The 16,683-nt window shown below is 35.4% G+C and overlaps 1 protein-coding gene across 1 annotated transcript; it reads left to right on the forward strand.

Moving 5' to 3' along the window:
* The first annotated feature begins 1,356 nt into the window (after window positions 1–1,356).
* On the forward strand, window positions 1,357–16,525 carry hdhd2 (haloacid dehalogenase-like hydrolase domain containing 2). The gene is made up of 9 exons (XM_079290036.1): window positions 1,357–1,399; window positions 2,802–2,911; window positions 3,083–3,185; window positions 3,331–3,436; window positions 4,320–4,404; window positions 4,768–4,933; window positions 5,108–5,158; window positions 5,573–5,636; window positions 15,990–16,525. Exons 2-9 carry the CDS (start codon window positions 2,811–2,813, stop codon window positions 16,091–16,093), a joined length of 780 nt encoding a protein of 259 aa, XP_079146162.1. The 5' UTR covers window positions 1,357–1,399; window positions 2,802–2,810; the 3' UTR covers window positions 16,094–16,525.
* Window positions 16,526–16,683: the final 158 nt, after the last annotated feature.

Below are 16,683 nucleotides of genomic sequence, written 5' to 3' on the forward strand. Positions count from 1 at the left end.
GGAGAGGGAGTGAAAGGGGATCTGCTGGAATTAGAAGCATATGTTTGTCAGGGGGATTTGCACTGTAAAGCCACTTTGATCTGTGATTAGTCCGAGTTTAGCTGTGGGTTCACAGTAAAATCTGTAAGCGATCATACATGAATATGTATCTGCACATCACAGGTCAGGATGTGGTGTTTGGGTGTCTGGCTACGCAATGATAACTCATTAGAATGTGTTTTGTGGCTGGATGTGCTGTTTTTAATGGACTTAAAGATGCACACATTTTCCTTTTTTGTAATTTTTTAAGTTCAATGAGTTTAAGTCTAATAAGACAAGCTCAACATTTGAAAGCGATACATTATTATATTCAATTTTCTAATAATTTAATAATCTATATAATTAAAATGAAAAAATAAAAACAAGCCGAATGTTTTGAGACTTTCCACCATGATTTCTGTCCATCAGAACAATATATATTTTGATTCAAATTTAGAATAAGTATTGAAATAAAAGATAAATCAAATTGTTTCATGAATTTTAATGTTATATACTAACACACTATTGTGAAAGGGAGACAAAGCTGGAGGCATGTTGAAAACGTATTGTTCCCGTAAGCTGTTTGTAACCAACAAAGTCACAGGTTTGTTCCCAAAACTACCAAGGACCGATAAAAGCACCAGAAGAGAGAAACTGAGCAGCAAAAGAGGTTAGTAAAAGAAAAAAAAATCTGATATAAAATCAGGAACAAAACATTCCATAAAAGCAAATATTTTGATGAGGGATTAAAAAGACTGTGCTTATTTAGATATTTAGTCTGACCAAAGACATTCATAGTGTGAGATTAGTTTTCCAGTGCTATGTTTACACAGTTGAGGAGCTGCACAATATTTTTGTGGAAACCAAAACTAAAAAACAACATTGGGAAACTGTTATTCACTGGAGGTATGTAAAGAGGATTTGATCAGTGCTGTCTGGCATCGTGCAGAGAGAGTTTTTTTTTTTTTATCGTTTTGATAATACCTCCCCCCATGTTAAATCTCTCTGAATGCCCTAAAAGGCCCACTAATACGATACATATGTTGGTTGTTAGCGGGATGGGGCACATATGTTTTTTTATTATTATAATGAGTGATTAAGTGGTTAAGGATTACCCTCTTATCTGATTATAACATAGAAATTGGAAAAAAATAACAATAATAGAAAGTGATGTAAAAAAGAGACAGTGTTATTGAAAAATAAATCAATAAAAGGAAAAACAAAACATTAAAAACTGAAAAGATACAGGAATCGAAAGAGAGAAGAAGCCGTCGTGGTGTTTGAGCTGCAGAGGAGCACTGAGCTCATAGTGACGGCAACACACTTTCACACCAGCGAAGAAGAAATCGTGAACAGGAAGTAGGAGCCGCAGTTGCTAAAGGTTAGCTGTGTAGTTTGCCGAATTTCTAAACATCGTGAACTGTATTCAGTTATTGTGCCTTTTGTGCAACCAAAACTGCAACATTTTGCATGAGCAACGAAGTTGCTCAGTGTGCGGAACTGAAACAAGTGAACGTTACCGGCTAAATGAATGCAACTTTAGCTTTTTATTTACCATAAATGCAGGTTTAACAGTGATGTTGACGATGAAGACTGTTTGTTCTGCAGCTGTTTTATCTGTAACATTTTTAGACAAATTTAGACGATGAATAAGCTATATAGTAATAATGGGATGATTATGATGCTGTGTTGTAACTCCTTAAAAAACCAACAACCCTTTATCTTTACAACATACATCACGTTCTGCATCTGCTTATTCCAACCCTTCCCTGAAGCTGTGGGAGCTACACAGCGCTCACACTGGGTTAAGTTCTGCGTGTCTTTTTCACAGCAGACATTGACTTGTGGTAGTAGGGAAAAAAGCACATGGTCATTAATACACCTGATATATTCAGGAACTTTGTGATCTCCAATTAAAAATGAGGTTATGTGTATTTGAACAACTTTTATTCACACTTCGGTGTTCATTCAGGCCAAAGTCATATAAAAACATATACAGACACACCAGAGGTTGAGAATTGTGAAGCTTGTTAAATTACAGCCCCAATTTCCCTTTACGTTCCTGCCACACACACACACACACACAGAAAAATAAACTTATTCTCAGCCTGGCACATTCTCACAGCACGGTTTCCTGTTTTTAGGAGAGCTAAATAATAGATCTGTGTGTGTGTGTAAGCTGTTCTGGTTGGGTAATAAGAGCATTAATTGTACCCTCACATTGATAACTACATGACAGAAATCCAAGCATGTCTAAATAATAGGGGATCACACAGTAAAATAGCGGTAAAAACACAATCCCGAAATCTGTAGTCGAGGCAGGAAGCCATCAATTCTGGGGACAAACTGGTCAATAATCCTCTCATTTTGGCCAATATTGTGTTTGAACAACGCAGTAATCTGACTAAGTCTGCCTCTACCTATGTGAATTATGATTAATGTATAAGCTCTAAAATAATACATTATTATGAAAGAATAAGCTTTTTTTAAACTGAGTCAGGCTCCATTTACAGTGGACCGTGGTCATATTTAGCAGTTTAGAAAATCCTGATCGGAGGCTGCACTCCCAGCAGCTCTTATCTAACAGTGTATCGGTGGCTGCAGGTTCTTTTTCCGTTTTATGTTCATTCAAAGTCAGTGAAAGTAAAACTACACCAACCAAATAAATATTGTCATATGAGTGGATTTCTATAAAGAGTGTAGCGCAATCTGGAAATGTTATGGGTTGCCTGTGCACATTTGTTTTCAAGAGTGTCAGAAGTTCACCATGTCCTCCTGTGCAGGTCTCCAACATGGCGGGCAGACGTGCTCTGAAGGCGGTGCTCATCGACCTGAGTGGAACTCTACATGTAGAAGACGCAGCAGTGCCTGGAGCGCAGGACGCCCTGAAACGGTAGGAAAGCGCTCCCACACCAGGGAAGTGGCGGATCTACAGTCTGAACCAATGAAATAGAAATGAACAATGTTGCTGCCAGTCTTTTGAAGGAAACCACTATTCTAGGATGGTTGCATCATTCAATTTGATGTTGTAAGATGTTTGCTTTTGTGTTTTCGGTGCTGTCAGGTTACGGCAGGCGTCCGTAGCTGTGAAGTTTGTGACCAACACAACAAAGGAAAGTAAGAGGCACTTACTGGAACGACTACATCGTCTCAACTTCGACCTCCAGGTGAAACATCCAAAGCCGTGTATTTGATTTAGTGCAGATGCGTTTACTGTGATGTTAAAGTTTGATTCATAAAGGATCAGCACTTGTGAAGTGATTCCTTTGCTGTTGATGACCTCTGGAGTGACGCTTTGGTTCCTGACTCCAGGAGAAGGAGATCTTCACTTCACTGAGTGCTGCGAGGAGTTTGTTAGAGCAGGAACAACACAGGCCGCTGCTGCTGGTGGAGGACAGTGCACTGGAAGACTTCGCTGGTACGAAGCTGTTAGTTTGCATGTGTGTGTGTGTGTGTGTGAAGGAGAAAACGTGTTTCAGTTGGAGCTTTTTCTTTCGATGTTTATTCTCCATTTTTATTTATTTAGAAACTTTGTTTCAACAACCAGAATGAAAAATCCCTCTTTAGTTCTTGTGGAGGATATTCTATGAACCGAACTTGCCTCGAGACTTCAGGTATGACGTATGCAGTTATACACGCTCAGGGTTGCGGTTCAAAGAAAGTAGACAGAGATCCGACAGGTTTAAAAGATAATGAAATATAATTGTAAAACCCATTTATTAAACCCAAAGCACAAATAAGTGAATACACTCAATATCTAACGGGGCAACAAAGATACAATTCCTCATATTCTGCATTTGGCTCCTACAATTATTCTTATTGTTCATCATTATTGGCACTCTGCATATTGCTGCTGTTAATCAAAAAAACATGTATTTCCATTCCAATCTGTCTTTTTTTTTTTTTTTTTTGCAACTACAAAACCCACCTTGTTTTTTATCTTGACCACCTTTCTTTAAGAGGGTTTGTTAATGTTACCTAAACCCATCAGATTGTTTTAAGAGTCACAAACCTGCTGCTGTAGCTGATCTTGACCTCTGAAGTTATTATTTTTATTTGCATCACTGAACAATCTATATGTAATTTCATTAGATTTAACTGACAAAAAAGTTTAGTTATCAAAAATTACGACAGCTCATATTGTGTCGAACACCAGAAAAACACAAACTTAGTAAATCACTTGCTAATCACTTGGGCTATACAAAAATAAATTGGAAATTGGAAATTGGTAAATGAAATGATCACATCAATATGAATACTGATTGACTAATCCTGCTGTATGTATGTCTTTCCATCTCCAGGCATTGAAACCTCAGAGCCAAACGCTGTCGTCATCGGGCTCGCTCCAGATCACTTCAACTACCAAACACTCAACGAGGCTTTCAGGTGGTCAACTTGTTCATTAAACACAAGCTTCACTTTATTGAGAAGTTTACTGGCAGGTTACTTAAGGTCAGATTTTGTAATAGTTTTCCTCGCTGGTATGAAAAAACAAAATCACTTTTTTTTTTTTTTTTTTGCCATTTTAGTATTTTCTTACTGTGCTTTGTTTCCTCAGAAAAGTGGATCTAAATCAGCTATGAAGTTTAACTGACCTTCCTTTTTGACCATAGAACTTACCTCCTGCGATAGTACCAAAGTTAGTCACTGATAATGCCATCTAAACTTTGTGCTACTTTCCCGTCTTTTTCCCGGTTATTATTTTTATCAGTGCATTGAATTATGTTAACCGTGTATATTTCTCCCCAGAATGATTCTGGATGGGGCTCCTCTCATTGCCATCCATAAAGCTCGGTACTACAAACGTAAGGATGGTTTGGCCCTCGGCCCGGGGCCCTTTGTGACGGGACTTGAGTACGCGGCGGACTGTAAAGCTACTGTGGTGGGAAAGCCAGAAAAGGCTTTTTTCACTCAGGTTAGAAATTAATATTTTTACTCGAGTTAAAAAAAAAAATTTAAAAAGCTTTTGCATTTATCACAAATAGTTTTTTCTGGTATTGTCTGAATTGATGTCATGGTTATGAAAACATGATTAAACTCTAAATGAGACCTCTCTTCTAATCTTCTTTTGGTCCTTGCCTTTAAACAGGCTCTGTCTGATTTGGGTTGTAGCCCCAATGAGGCTGTCATGATAGGCGATGTAAGTATATTGTCAACTGTGATTCATTAACAGCAAATTAATTCAGTTTAATTTGAATGTTCAACATTTAGTGGAGAGACTTGTATAGACTGGAGTGGCTCATTTCTATACACAAGGGCGCGGCGAGTATGGGCGACCTGTCACTTAAAATGTAAATGTATTTTTGTAATATCATATGATTTTTCAAACATACCTCAATTTTTTACCATATTATAGAAATATGAATTGGCCTTTAGAAAACATCTTGCTTTTGTAACTTCCACCCCAAATATAATAAAACTTCATTAGATATTTCTGTTATAAACAACATATAACTATTTCCACAGCAGCCTGGGAACATGAGTGAAGTAACATGCATACTTTAATAAAAGTGGGTTCACGGTGGTTGGTGTCCTTTTGCTGTTTTTATCATAGGATGCCAGAGATGATGTGGGCGGGGCTCAGAATGCAGGAATGTTGGGAATTCTGGTCAGAACCGGTAAGAAAAAACGTCCTTATAGTTTATTCTCCTCCCTCCATCAGTTTCACTTATTCTGCCATACGATGCAGACTTTTTATGACTCAGTTGGACTTACTATACTTTGACGACTTTATCGACTACCATGAATATTTTGTGAATTTATTTCAACATACTAAGCTATGACTTTTTTGTGACTGTTATATGACTTCTTTTTTTTACATACTATAGTAATACGTTTTTCAACAGACTGTATTATGATTATTTTATAACTTTTTTTGGACATTATATACTATGAATATTTTGTGAATCTTTTTGTGACCCGAAAATGTGTGAAAAATCTATGACTTTGTTTTCGACATGCTATACTATGACTTTTTCCTGACCTTTTTTGACATGCTACATTATATATTTTTTTCAAAATAATATACTATGACTTTTCTGACTTTTTTACAACATGCTATACTATGACTTTTTTTCGGACATACTATGCTATGACTTTTCACAAGGAATGCGAACAACAGAAACATAACAATTTTCCGGCCAATATGACTGATATCTTAACATCAAAAATTATATACCAGGGAAACATTATCCATCAACTTTGAGCACCAAGCATCATTGCTGTGAACAGTCTGCCTCCTCTTGTCCCACCGGCGTCCTGCATCCTCCTGCGGTCTGCCTGTAAAGTGCTCATTAATCCACGATGCCACAGTAGGTTTCTGAAAAGATATCTTGACTTTTTCTTCGACATGCTATACTATGACTTTTTTATGACTTTTCTTCGACATGCTATACTATAACTTTTTCTTCGACATGCTATACTATGACTTTTTTCCGAAATGCTATACTATGACTTTTTCTTCGACATGCTATACGATGACTTTTTCCGACATGCTATACTATGACTTTTTTCCGAAATGCTACACTATGACTTTTTCTTCGACATGCTATACTATGACTTTTCTTCGACATGCTATACTATGACTTTTCTTCGACATGCTATGCTATGACTTTTTCTTCGACATGCTATACTATGACTTTTCTTCGACATGCTATGCTATGACTTTTCTTCGACATGCTATGCTATGACTTTTCTTCGACATGCTATACTATGACTTTTTTCCGAAATGCTACACTATGACTTTTTCTTCGACATGCTATACTATGACCTTTTCTTCGACATGCTATACTATGACTTTTCTTCGACATGCTATGCTATGACTTTTTCTTCGACATGCTATACTATGACTTTTCTTCGACATGCTATGCTATGACTTTTCTTCGACATGCTATACGATGACTTTTTTCCGAAATGCTATACTATGACTTTTTTCCGAAATGCTATACTATGACTTTTCTTCGACGTGCTATACTATGACTTTTTTATGACTTTTTACGACATGCTATACTATGACTTTTTTCCGACATGCTATACTATGACTTTTTTCCGACATGCTATACTATGACTTTTCTTCGACATGCTATGCTATGACTTTTTCTTCGACATGCTATACTATGACTTTTCTTCGACATGCTATGCTGACTTTTCTTCGACATGCTATACGATGACTTTTTTCCGAAATGCTATACTATGACTTTTTTCCGAAATGCTATACTATGACTTTTCTTCGACGTGCTATACTATGACTTTTTACGACATGCTATACTATGACTTTTTTCCGACATGCTATACTCTGACTTTTTTCCGACATGCTATACTATGACTTTTCTTCGACATGCTATACTATGACTTTTTTCCGACATGCTATACTATGACTTTTTTCCGACATGCTATACTCTGACTTTTTTATGACTTTTCTTCGACATGCTATACTATGACTTTTTTTCCGACATGCTATACTATGACTTTTCTTCGACATGCTATACTATGACTTTTCTTCGACATGCTATACTATGACTTTTCTTCGACATGCTATACTATGACTTTTCTTCGACATGCTATGCTATGACTTTTTCTTCGACATGCTATACTATGACTTTTCTTCGACATGCTATGCTGACTTTTCTTCGACATGCTATACGATGACTTTTTTCCGAAATGCTATACTATGACTTTTTACGACATGCTATACTATGACTTTTTTCCGACATGCTATACTATGACTTTTTTCCGACATGCTATACTATGACTTTTCTTCGACATGCTATGCTATGACTTTTTCTTCGACATGCTATACTATGACTTTTCTTCGACATGCTATGCTGACTTTTCTTCGACATGCTATACGATGACTTTTTTCCGAAATGCTATACTATGACTTTTTTCCGAAATGCTATACTATGACTTTTCTTCGACGTGCTATACTATGACTTTTTACGACATGCTATACTATGACTTTTTTCCGACATGCTATACTCTGACTTTTTTCCGACATGCTATACTATGACTTTTCTTCGACATGCTATACTATGACTTTTTTCCGACATGCTATACTCTGACTTTTTTCCGACATGCTATACTATGACTTTTCTTCGACATGCTATACTATGACTTTTTTATGACTTTTCTTCGACATGCTATACTATGACTTTTTTCCGACATGCTATACTATGACTTTTCTTCGACATGCTATACTATGACTTTTCTTCGACATGCTATACTATGACTTTTTTATGACTTTTCTTCGACATGCTATAATATGAATTTTTTATGACTTTTCTTCGACATGCTATACTATGACTTTTTTCCGAAATGCTATACTATGACTTTTTTCCGACATGCTATACTATGACTTTTCTTCGACATGCTATACTATGACTTTTTTCCGAAATGCTACTGACTTTTTCCCCGACATGCTTTACTATGACTTTTTCCCCGACATGCTATACTATGACTTTTCTTCGACATGCTATACTATGACTTTTTTATGACTTTTCTTCGACATGCTATACTATGAATTTTTTATGACTTTTCTTCGACATGCTATACTATGACTTTTTCTTCGACATGCTATACTATGACTTTTTTCCGAAATGCTATACTTTGACTTTTTTTCCGACATGCTATACTATGACTTTTCTTCGACATGCTATACTATGACTTTTCTTCGACATGCTATACTATGACTTTTTTCCGAAATGCTACTGACTTTTTCCCCGACATGCTATACTATGACTTTTCTTCGACATGCTATGCTATGACTTTTTTTCCGACATGCTATACTATGACTTTTTTATGACTTTTCTTCGACATGCTATACTATGACTTTTCTTCGACATGTTATACTATGACTTTTTTATGACTTTTCTTCGACATGCTATACGATGACTTTTTCCGACATGCTATACGATGACTTTTTTCGACATGCTATACTATGACTTTTTTCCGAAATGCTACACTATGACTTTTTCTTCGACATGCTATACTATGACTTTTCTTCGACGTGCTATGCTATGACTTTTTACGACATGCTATACTATGACTTTTTTCTGACATGCTATACTATGACTTTTCTTCGACATGCTATACTATGACTTTTTTCCGACATGCTATACTCTGACTTTTTTCCGACATGCTATACTATGACTTTTTTATGACTTTTCTTCGACATGCTATACTATGACTTTTTTCCGACATGCTATACTCTGACTTTTTTCCGACATGCTATACTATGACTTTTTTATGATTTTTCTTCGACATGCTATACTATGACTTTTTTCCGACATGCTATACCATGACTTTTCTTCGACATGCTATACTATGACTTTTCTTCGACATGCTATACTATGACTTTTCTTCGACATGCTATGCTATGACTTTTTCTTCGACATGCTATACTATGACTTTTCTTCGACATGCTATGCTGACTTTTCTTCGACATGCTATACGATGACTTTTTTCCGAAATGCTATACTATGACTTTTCTTCGACATGCTATACTATGACTTTTTTCCGACATGCTATACTCAGACTTTTTTCCGACATGCTATACTATGACTTTTCTTCGACATGCTATACTATGACTTTTTTATGACTTTTCTTCGACATGCTATACTATGACTTTTTTCCGACATGCTATACTATGACTTTTCTTCGACATGCTATACTATGACTTTTCTTCGACATGCTATACTATGACTTTTTTATGACTTTTCTTCGACATGCTATAATATGAATTTTTTATGAGTTTTCTTCGACATGCTATACTATGACTTTTTTCCGAAATGCTATACTATGACTTTTTCCGACATGCTATACTATGACTTTTTTCCGACATGCTATACTATGACTTTTTTCCGACATGCTATACTATGACTTTTCTTCGACATGCTATACTATGACTTTTTCTTCGACATGCTATACTATGACTTTTTTATGACTTTTCTTCGACATGCTATACTATGAATTTTTTGTGACTTTTCTTCGACATGCTATACTATGACTTTTTCTTCGACATGCTATACTATAACTTTTTTCCGAAATGCTATACTTTGACTTTTTTTCCGACATGCTATACTATGACTTTTCTTCGACATGCTATACTATGACTTTTCTTCGACATGCTATACTATGACTTTTTTCCGAAATGCTACTGACTTTTTCCCCGACATGCTATACTATGACTTTTCTTCGACATGCTATGCTATGACTTTTTTTCCGACATGCTATACTATGACTTTTTTATGACTTTTCTTCGACATGCTATACTATGACTTTTTTCCGACATGCTATACTATGACTTTTTTATGACTTTTCTTCGACATGCTATACTATGACTTTTCTTCGACATGTTATACTATGACTTTTTTATGACTTTTCTTCGACATGCTATACCATGACTTTTTTCGACATGCTATACGATGACTTTTTTCGACATGCTATACTATGACTTTTTTATGATTTTTCTTCGACATGCTATACTATGACTTTTTTCCGACATGCTATACTATGACTTTTCTTCGACATGCTATACTATGACTTTTCTTCGACATGCTATACTATGACTTTTCTTCGACATGCTATGCTATGACTTTTTCTTCGACATGCTATACTATGACTTTTCTTCGACATGCTATGCTGACTTTTCTTCGACATGCTATACGATGACTTTTTTCCGAAATGCTATACTATGACTTTTCTTCGACATGCTATACTATGACTTTTTTCCGACATGCTATACTCAGACTTTTTTCCGACATGCTATACTATGACTTTTCTTCGACATGCTATACTATGACTTTTTTATGACTTTTCTTCGACATGCTATACTATGACTTTTTTCCGACATGCTATACTATGACTTTTCTTCGACATGCTATACTATGACTTTTCTTCGACATGCTATACTATGACTTTTTTATGACTTTCCTTCGACATGCTATAATATGAATTTTTTATGAGTTTTCTTCGACATGCTATACTATGACTTTTTTCCGAAATGCTATACTATGACTTTTTCCGACATGCTATACTATGACTTTTTTCCGACATGCTATACTATGACTTTTTTCCGACATGCTATACTATGACTTTTCTTCGACATGCTATACTATGACTTTTTCTTCGACATGCTATACTATGACTTTTTTCCGAAATGCTATACTATGACTTTTTTTCCGACATGCTATACTATGACTTTTCTTCGACATGCTATACTATGACTTTTTTCCGAAATGCTACTGACTTTTCCCCGACATGCTATACTATGACTTTTTTATGACTTTTCTTCGACATGCTATACTATGACTTTTCTTCGACATGCTATACTATGACTTTTCTTCGACATGCTATACTATGACTTTTCTTCGACATGCTATACTATGACTTTTCTTCGACATGCTATGCTATGACTTTTTCTTCGACATGCTATACTATGACTTTTCTTCGACATGCTATGCTGACTTTTCTTCGACATGCTATACTATGACTTTTCTTCGAAATGATATACTATGACTTTTCTTCGACATGCTATACTATGACTTTTTTCCGACATGCTATACTCAGACTTTTTTCCGACATGCTATACTATGACTTTTCTTCGACATGCTATACTATGACTTTTTTATGACTTTTCTTCGACATGCTATACTATGACTTTTTTCCGACATGCTATACTATGACTTTTCTTCGACATGCTATACTATGACTTTTTCTTCGACATGCTATACTATGACTTTTTTATGACTTTTCTTCGACATGCTATAATATGAATTTTTTATGAGTTTTCTTCGACATGCTATACTATGACTTTTTCCGACATGCTATACTATGACTTTTTTCCGACATGCTATACTATGACTTTTCTTCGACATGCTATACTATGACTTTTTCTTCGACATGCTATACTATGACTTTTTTCCGAAATGCTATACTATGACTTTTTTTCCGACATGCTATACTATGACTTTTCTTCGACATGCTATACTATGACTTTTTTCCGAAATGCTACTGACTTTTTCCCCGACATGCTATACTATGACTTTTTTATGACTTTTCTTCGACATGCTATGCTATGACTTTTCTTCGACATGCTATGCTGACTTTTCTTCGACATGCTATACGATGACTTTTTTCCGAAATGCTATACTATGACTTTTTTCCGACATGCTATACTATGACTTTTCTTCGACGTGCTATACTATGACTTTTTACGACATGCTATACTATGACTTTTTTCCGACATGCTATACTCTGACTTTTTTCCGACATGCTATACTATGACTTTTCTTCGACATGCTATACTATGACTTTTTTCCGACATGCTATACTCTGACTTTTTTCCGACATGCTATACTATGACTTTTCTTCGACATGCTATACTATGACTTTTTTATGACTTTTCTTCGACATGCTATACTATGACTTTTTTCCGACATGCTATACTATGACTTTTCTTCGACATGCTATACTATGACTTTTCTTCGACATGCTATACTATGACTTTTTTATGACTTTTCTTCGACATGCTATAATATGAATTTTTTATGACTTTTCTTCGACATGCTATACTATGACTTTTTTCCGAAATGCTATACTATGACTTTTTTCCGACATGCTATACTATGACTTTTCTTCGACATGCTATACTATGACTTTTTTCCGAAATGCTACTGACTTTTTCCCCGACATGCTTTACTATGACTTTTTCCCCGACATGCTATACTATGACTTTTCTTCGACATGCTATACTATGACTTTTTTATGACTTTTCTTCGACATGCTATACTATGAATTTTTTATGACTTTTCTTCGACATGCTATACTATGACTTTTTCTTCGACATGCTATACTATGACTTTTTTCCGAAATGCTATACTTTGACTTTTTTTCCGACATGCTATACTATGACTTTTCTTCGACATGCTATACTATGACTTTTTCTTCGACATGCTATACTATGACTTTTTTCCGAAATGCTATACTTTGACTTTTTTTCCGACATGCTATACTATGACTTTTCTTCGACATGCTATACTATGACTTTTCTTCGACATGCTATACTATGACTTTTTTCCGAAATGCTACTGACTTTTTCCCCGACATGCTATACTATGACTTTTCTTCGACATGCTATGCTATGACTTTTTTTCCGACATGCTATACTATGACTTTTTTATGACTTTTCTTCGACATGCTATACTATGACTTTTCTTCGACATGTTATACTATGACTTTTTTATGACTTTTCTTCGACATGCTATACTATGACTTTTCTTCGACATGTTATACTATGACTTTTTTATGACTTTTCTTCGACATGCTATACGATGACTTTTTTCGACATGCTATACGATGACTTTTTTCGACATGCTATACTATGACTTTTTTCCGAAATGCTACACTATGACTTTTTCTTCGACATGCTATACTATGACTTTTCTTCGACGTGCTATGCTATGACTTTTTACGACATGCTATACTATGACTTTTTTCTGACATGCTATACTATGACTTTTCTTCGACATGCTATACTATGACTTTTTTCCGACATGCTATACTCTGACTTTTTTCCGACATGCTATACTATGACTTTTTTATGACTTTTCTTCGACATGCTATACTATGACTTTTTTCCGACATGCTATACTCTGACTTTTTTCCGACATGCTATACTATGACTTTTTTATGATTTTTCTTCGACATGCTATACTATGACTTTTTTCCGACATGCTATACTATGACTTTTCTTCGACATGCTATACTATGACTTTTCTTCGACATGCTATACTATGACTTTTCTTCGACATGCTATGCTATGACTTTTTCTTCGACATGCTATACTATGACTTTTCTTCGACATGCTATGCTGACTTTTCTTCGACATGCTATACGATGACTTTTTTCCGAAATGCTATACTATGACTTTTCTTCGACATGCTATACTATGACTTTTTTCCGACATGCTATACTCAGACTTTTTTCCGACATGCTATACTATGACTTTTCTTCGACATGCTATACTATGACTTTTTTATGACTTTTCTTCGACATGCTATACTATGACTTTTTTCCGACATGCTATACTATGACTTTTCTTCGACATGCTATACTATGACTTTTCTTCGACATGCTATACTATGACTTTTTTATGACTTTTCTTCGACATGCTATAATATGAATTTTTATGAGTTTTCTTCGACATGCTATACTATGACTTTTTTCCGAAATGCTATACTATGACTTTTTCCGACATGCTATACTATGACTTTTTTCCGACATGCTATACTATGACTTTTTTCCGACATGCTATACTATGACTTTTCTTCGACATGCTATACTATGACTTTTCTTCGACATGCTATACTATGACTTTTTCTTCGACATGCTATACTATGACTTTTTTCCGAAATGCTATACTATGACTTTTTTTCCGACATGCTATACTATGACTTTTCTTCGACATGCTATACTATGACTTTTTTCCGAAATGCTACTGACTTTTTCCCCGACATGCTATACTATGACTTTTTTATGACTTTTCTTCGACATGCTATACTATGACTTTTCTTCGACATGCTATGCTATGACTTTTCTTCGACATGCTATACTATGACTTTTTTCCCGACATGCTATACTATGACTTTTCTTCGACATGCTATACTATGACTTTTTTCCCGACATGCTATACTATGACTTTTTTCCCGACATGCTATACTATGACTTTTCTTCGACATGCTATACTATGACTTTTTTCCCGACATGCTATACTGTGACTTTTCTTCGACATGCTATACTATGACTTTTTTCCCGACATGCTATACTATGACTTTTTTCCCGACATGCTATACTATGACTTTTCTTCGACATGCTATACTATGACTTTTTTCCCGACATGCTATACTGTGACTTTTTTATGACTTTTCTTCGACATGCTATGACTTCTTTTCCGACATGCTATACTATGACTTTTCTTCGACATGCTATACTATGACTTTTCTTCGACATGCTATACTATGACTTTCTTATGACTTTTTCTTCGACATGCTATACTATGACTTTTCTTCGACATGCTATGCTATGACTTTTTCTTCGACATGCTATACTATGACTTTTCTTCGACATGCTATACTATGACTTTTTTCCGAAATGCTATACTATGACTTTTTTCCCGACATGCTATACTGTGACTTTTTTATGACTTTTCTTCGACATGCTATGACTTCTTTTCCGACATGCTATACTATGACTTTTTTCCGAAATGCTATACTATGACTTTTTTTCCGACATGCTATACTATGACTTTTCTTCGACATGCTATACTATGACTTTTTTCCGAAATGCTACTGACTTTTTCCCCGACATGCTATACTATGACTTTTTTATGACTTTTCTTCGACATGCTATACTATGACTTTTCTTCGACATGCTATACTATGACTTTTCTTCGACATGCTATACTATGACTTTTCTTCGACATGCTATACTATGACTTTTTTCCCGACATGCTATACTATGACTTTTTTCCCGACATGCTATACTATGACTTTTTTCCCGACATGCTATACTGTGACTTTTTTATGACTTTTCTTCGACATGCTATACCTTTTTTAAACATTCAACGAGGCAAGGATATTTATTGTCTTTACAACAAAATGCAGTTCTAGTCCATTCGCTACGAGACAAACTGTTGTACATTCCTGTTCATTCATTGAATTGGCATCACAAGGAATGCGAACAGCAGGAGCAAAACAATTTTCCGGCCAATATGGCTGATATCTTAACATCAAAAATTATACATCAGGGAAACATTATCCATCAACTTTGAGCACCAAGCATCATTGCTGTGAACAGAGTCTGCCTCCTCTTGTCCCACCGGCATCCTGCATCCTGTTACACTTTTTAAAAAAAACCTGTATTGTGCATGCTGTTGGTTAGTTTTATTGATGGAATTTCACCGCTTCCCCTGTCAGGTAAATACAGAGAAGGAGATGAGAAAAAAATCAACCCTTCTCCCCACCTGACATGTGACAGTTTCCCAGAAGCTGTTGAACACATCCTGAAGAACCTTCTATAAGCTAGATGTAACGGAGCTCTCCAGTTTCTTCTTCCAGATCAAAAATAAACATTTACACAAAAATGTCTTTCAGGTTGGAGAACTACTTTTTCAAGTCCAGAGTGTTAAAGTAAAGCATGCATTTAAGATTTACCAACCATCAATTGCAACAATAAATGTTTTGTCATGTCATAATGTATGAATACAAGTTTGAATAGAAAGATATCCAGCACCATGTTTATGATTTTTGTACAGAAACTTAAAGACAATAAATCGTCCAGAATGCTAGAAAGTAAATGTAAAGCATGCATTTTAGAAGTACCCACCATCTGTTGCCACAATAACACACAGTCATATCATCATTATAAATGTGTTTGAATAAAAAGATATTCAGCTGTTACTGTTTATTACATATATGATCATTGTACATAAGACTGCATAAAAAATACACTCACTGGCTCAGAATAAACGTTTCTTGTTTTTTTTGGGTACTTTACTTTTACTCATGTCAAAAGACGGACAAAAATGCAATAAATTCTCTTAATTCAAGAAGAAAAAACATTGTCTACACAATTTAAGGGGTGGGAAGATTCTTAATTGACTGATTCCAC

The sequence above is a fragment of the Melanostigma gelatinosum genome, assembly GCF_949748355.1.
Source record: "Melanostigma gelatinosum genome assembly, chromosome: 18".
Taxonomy (NCBI): Eukaryota; Metazoa; Chordata; class Actinopteri; order Perciformes; family Zoarcidae; genus Melanostigma; species Melanostigma gelatinosum.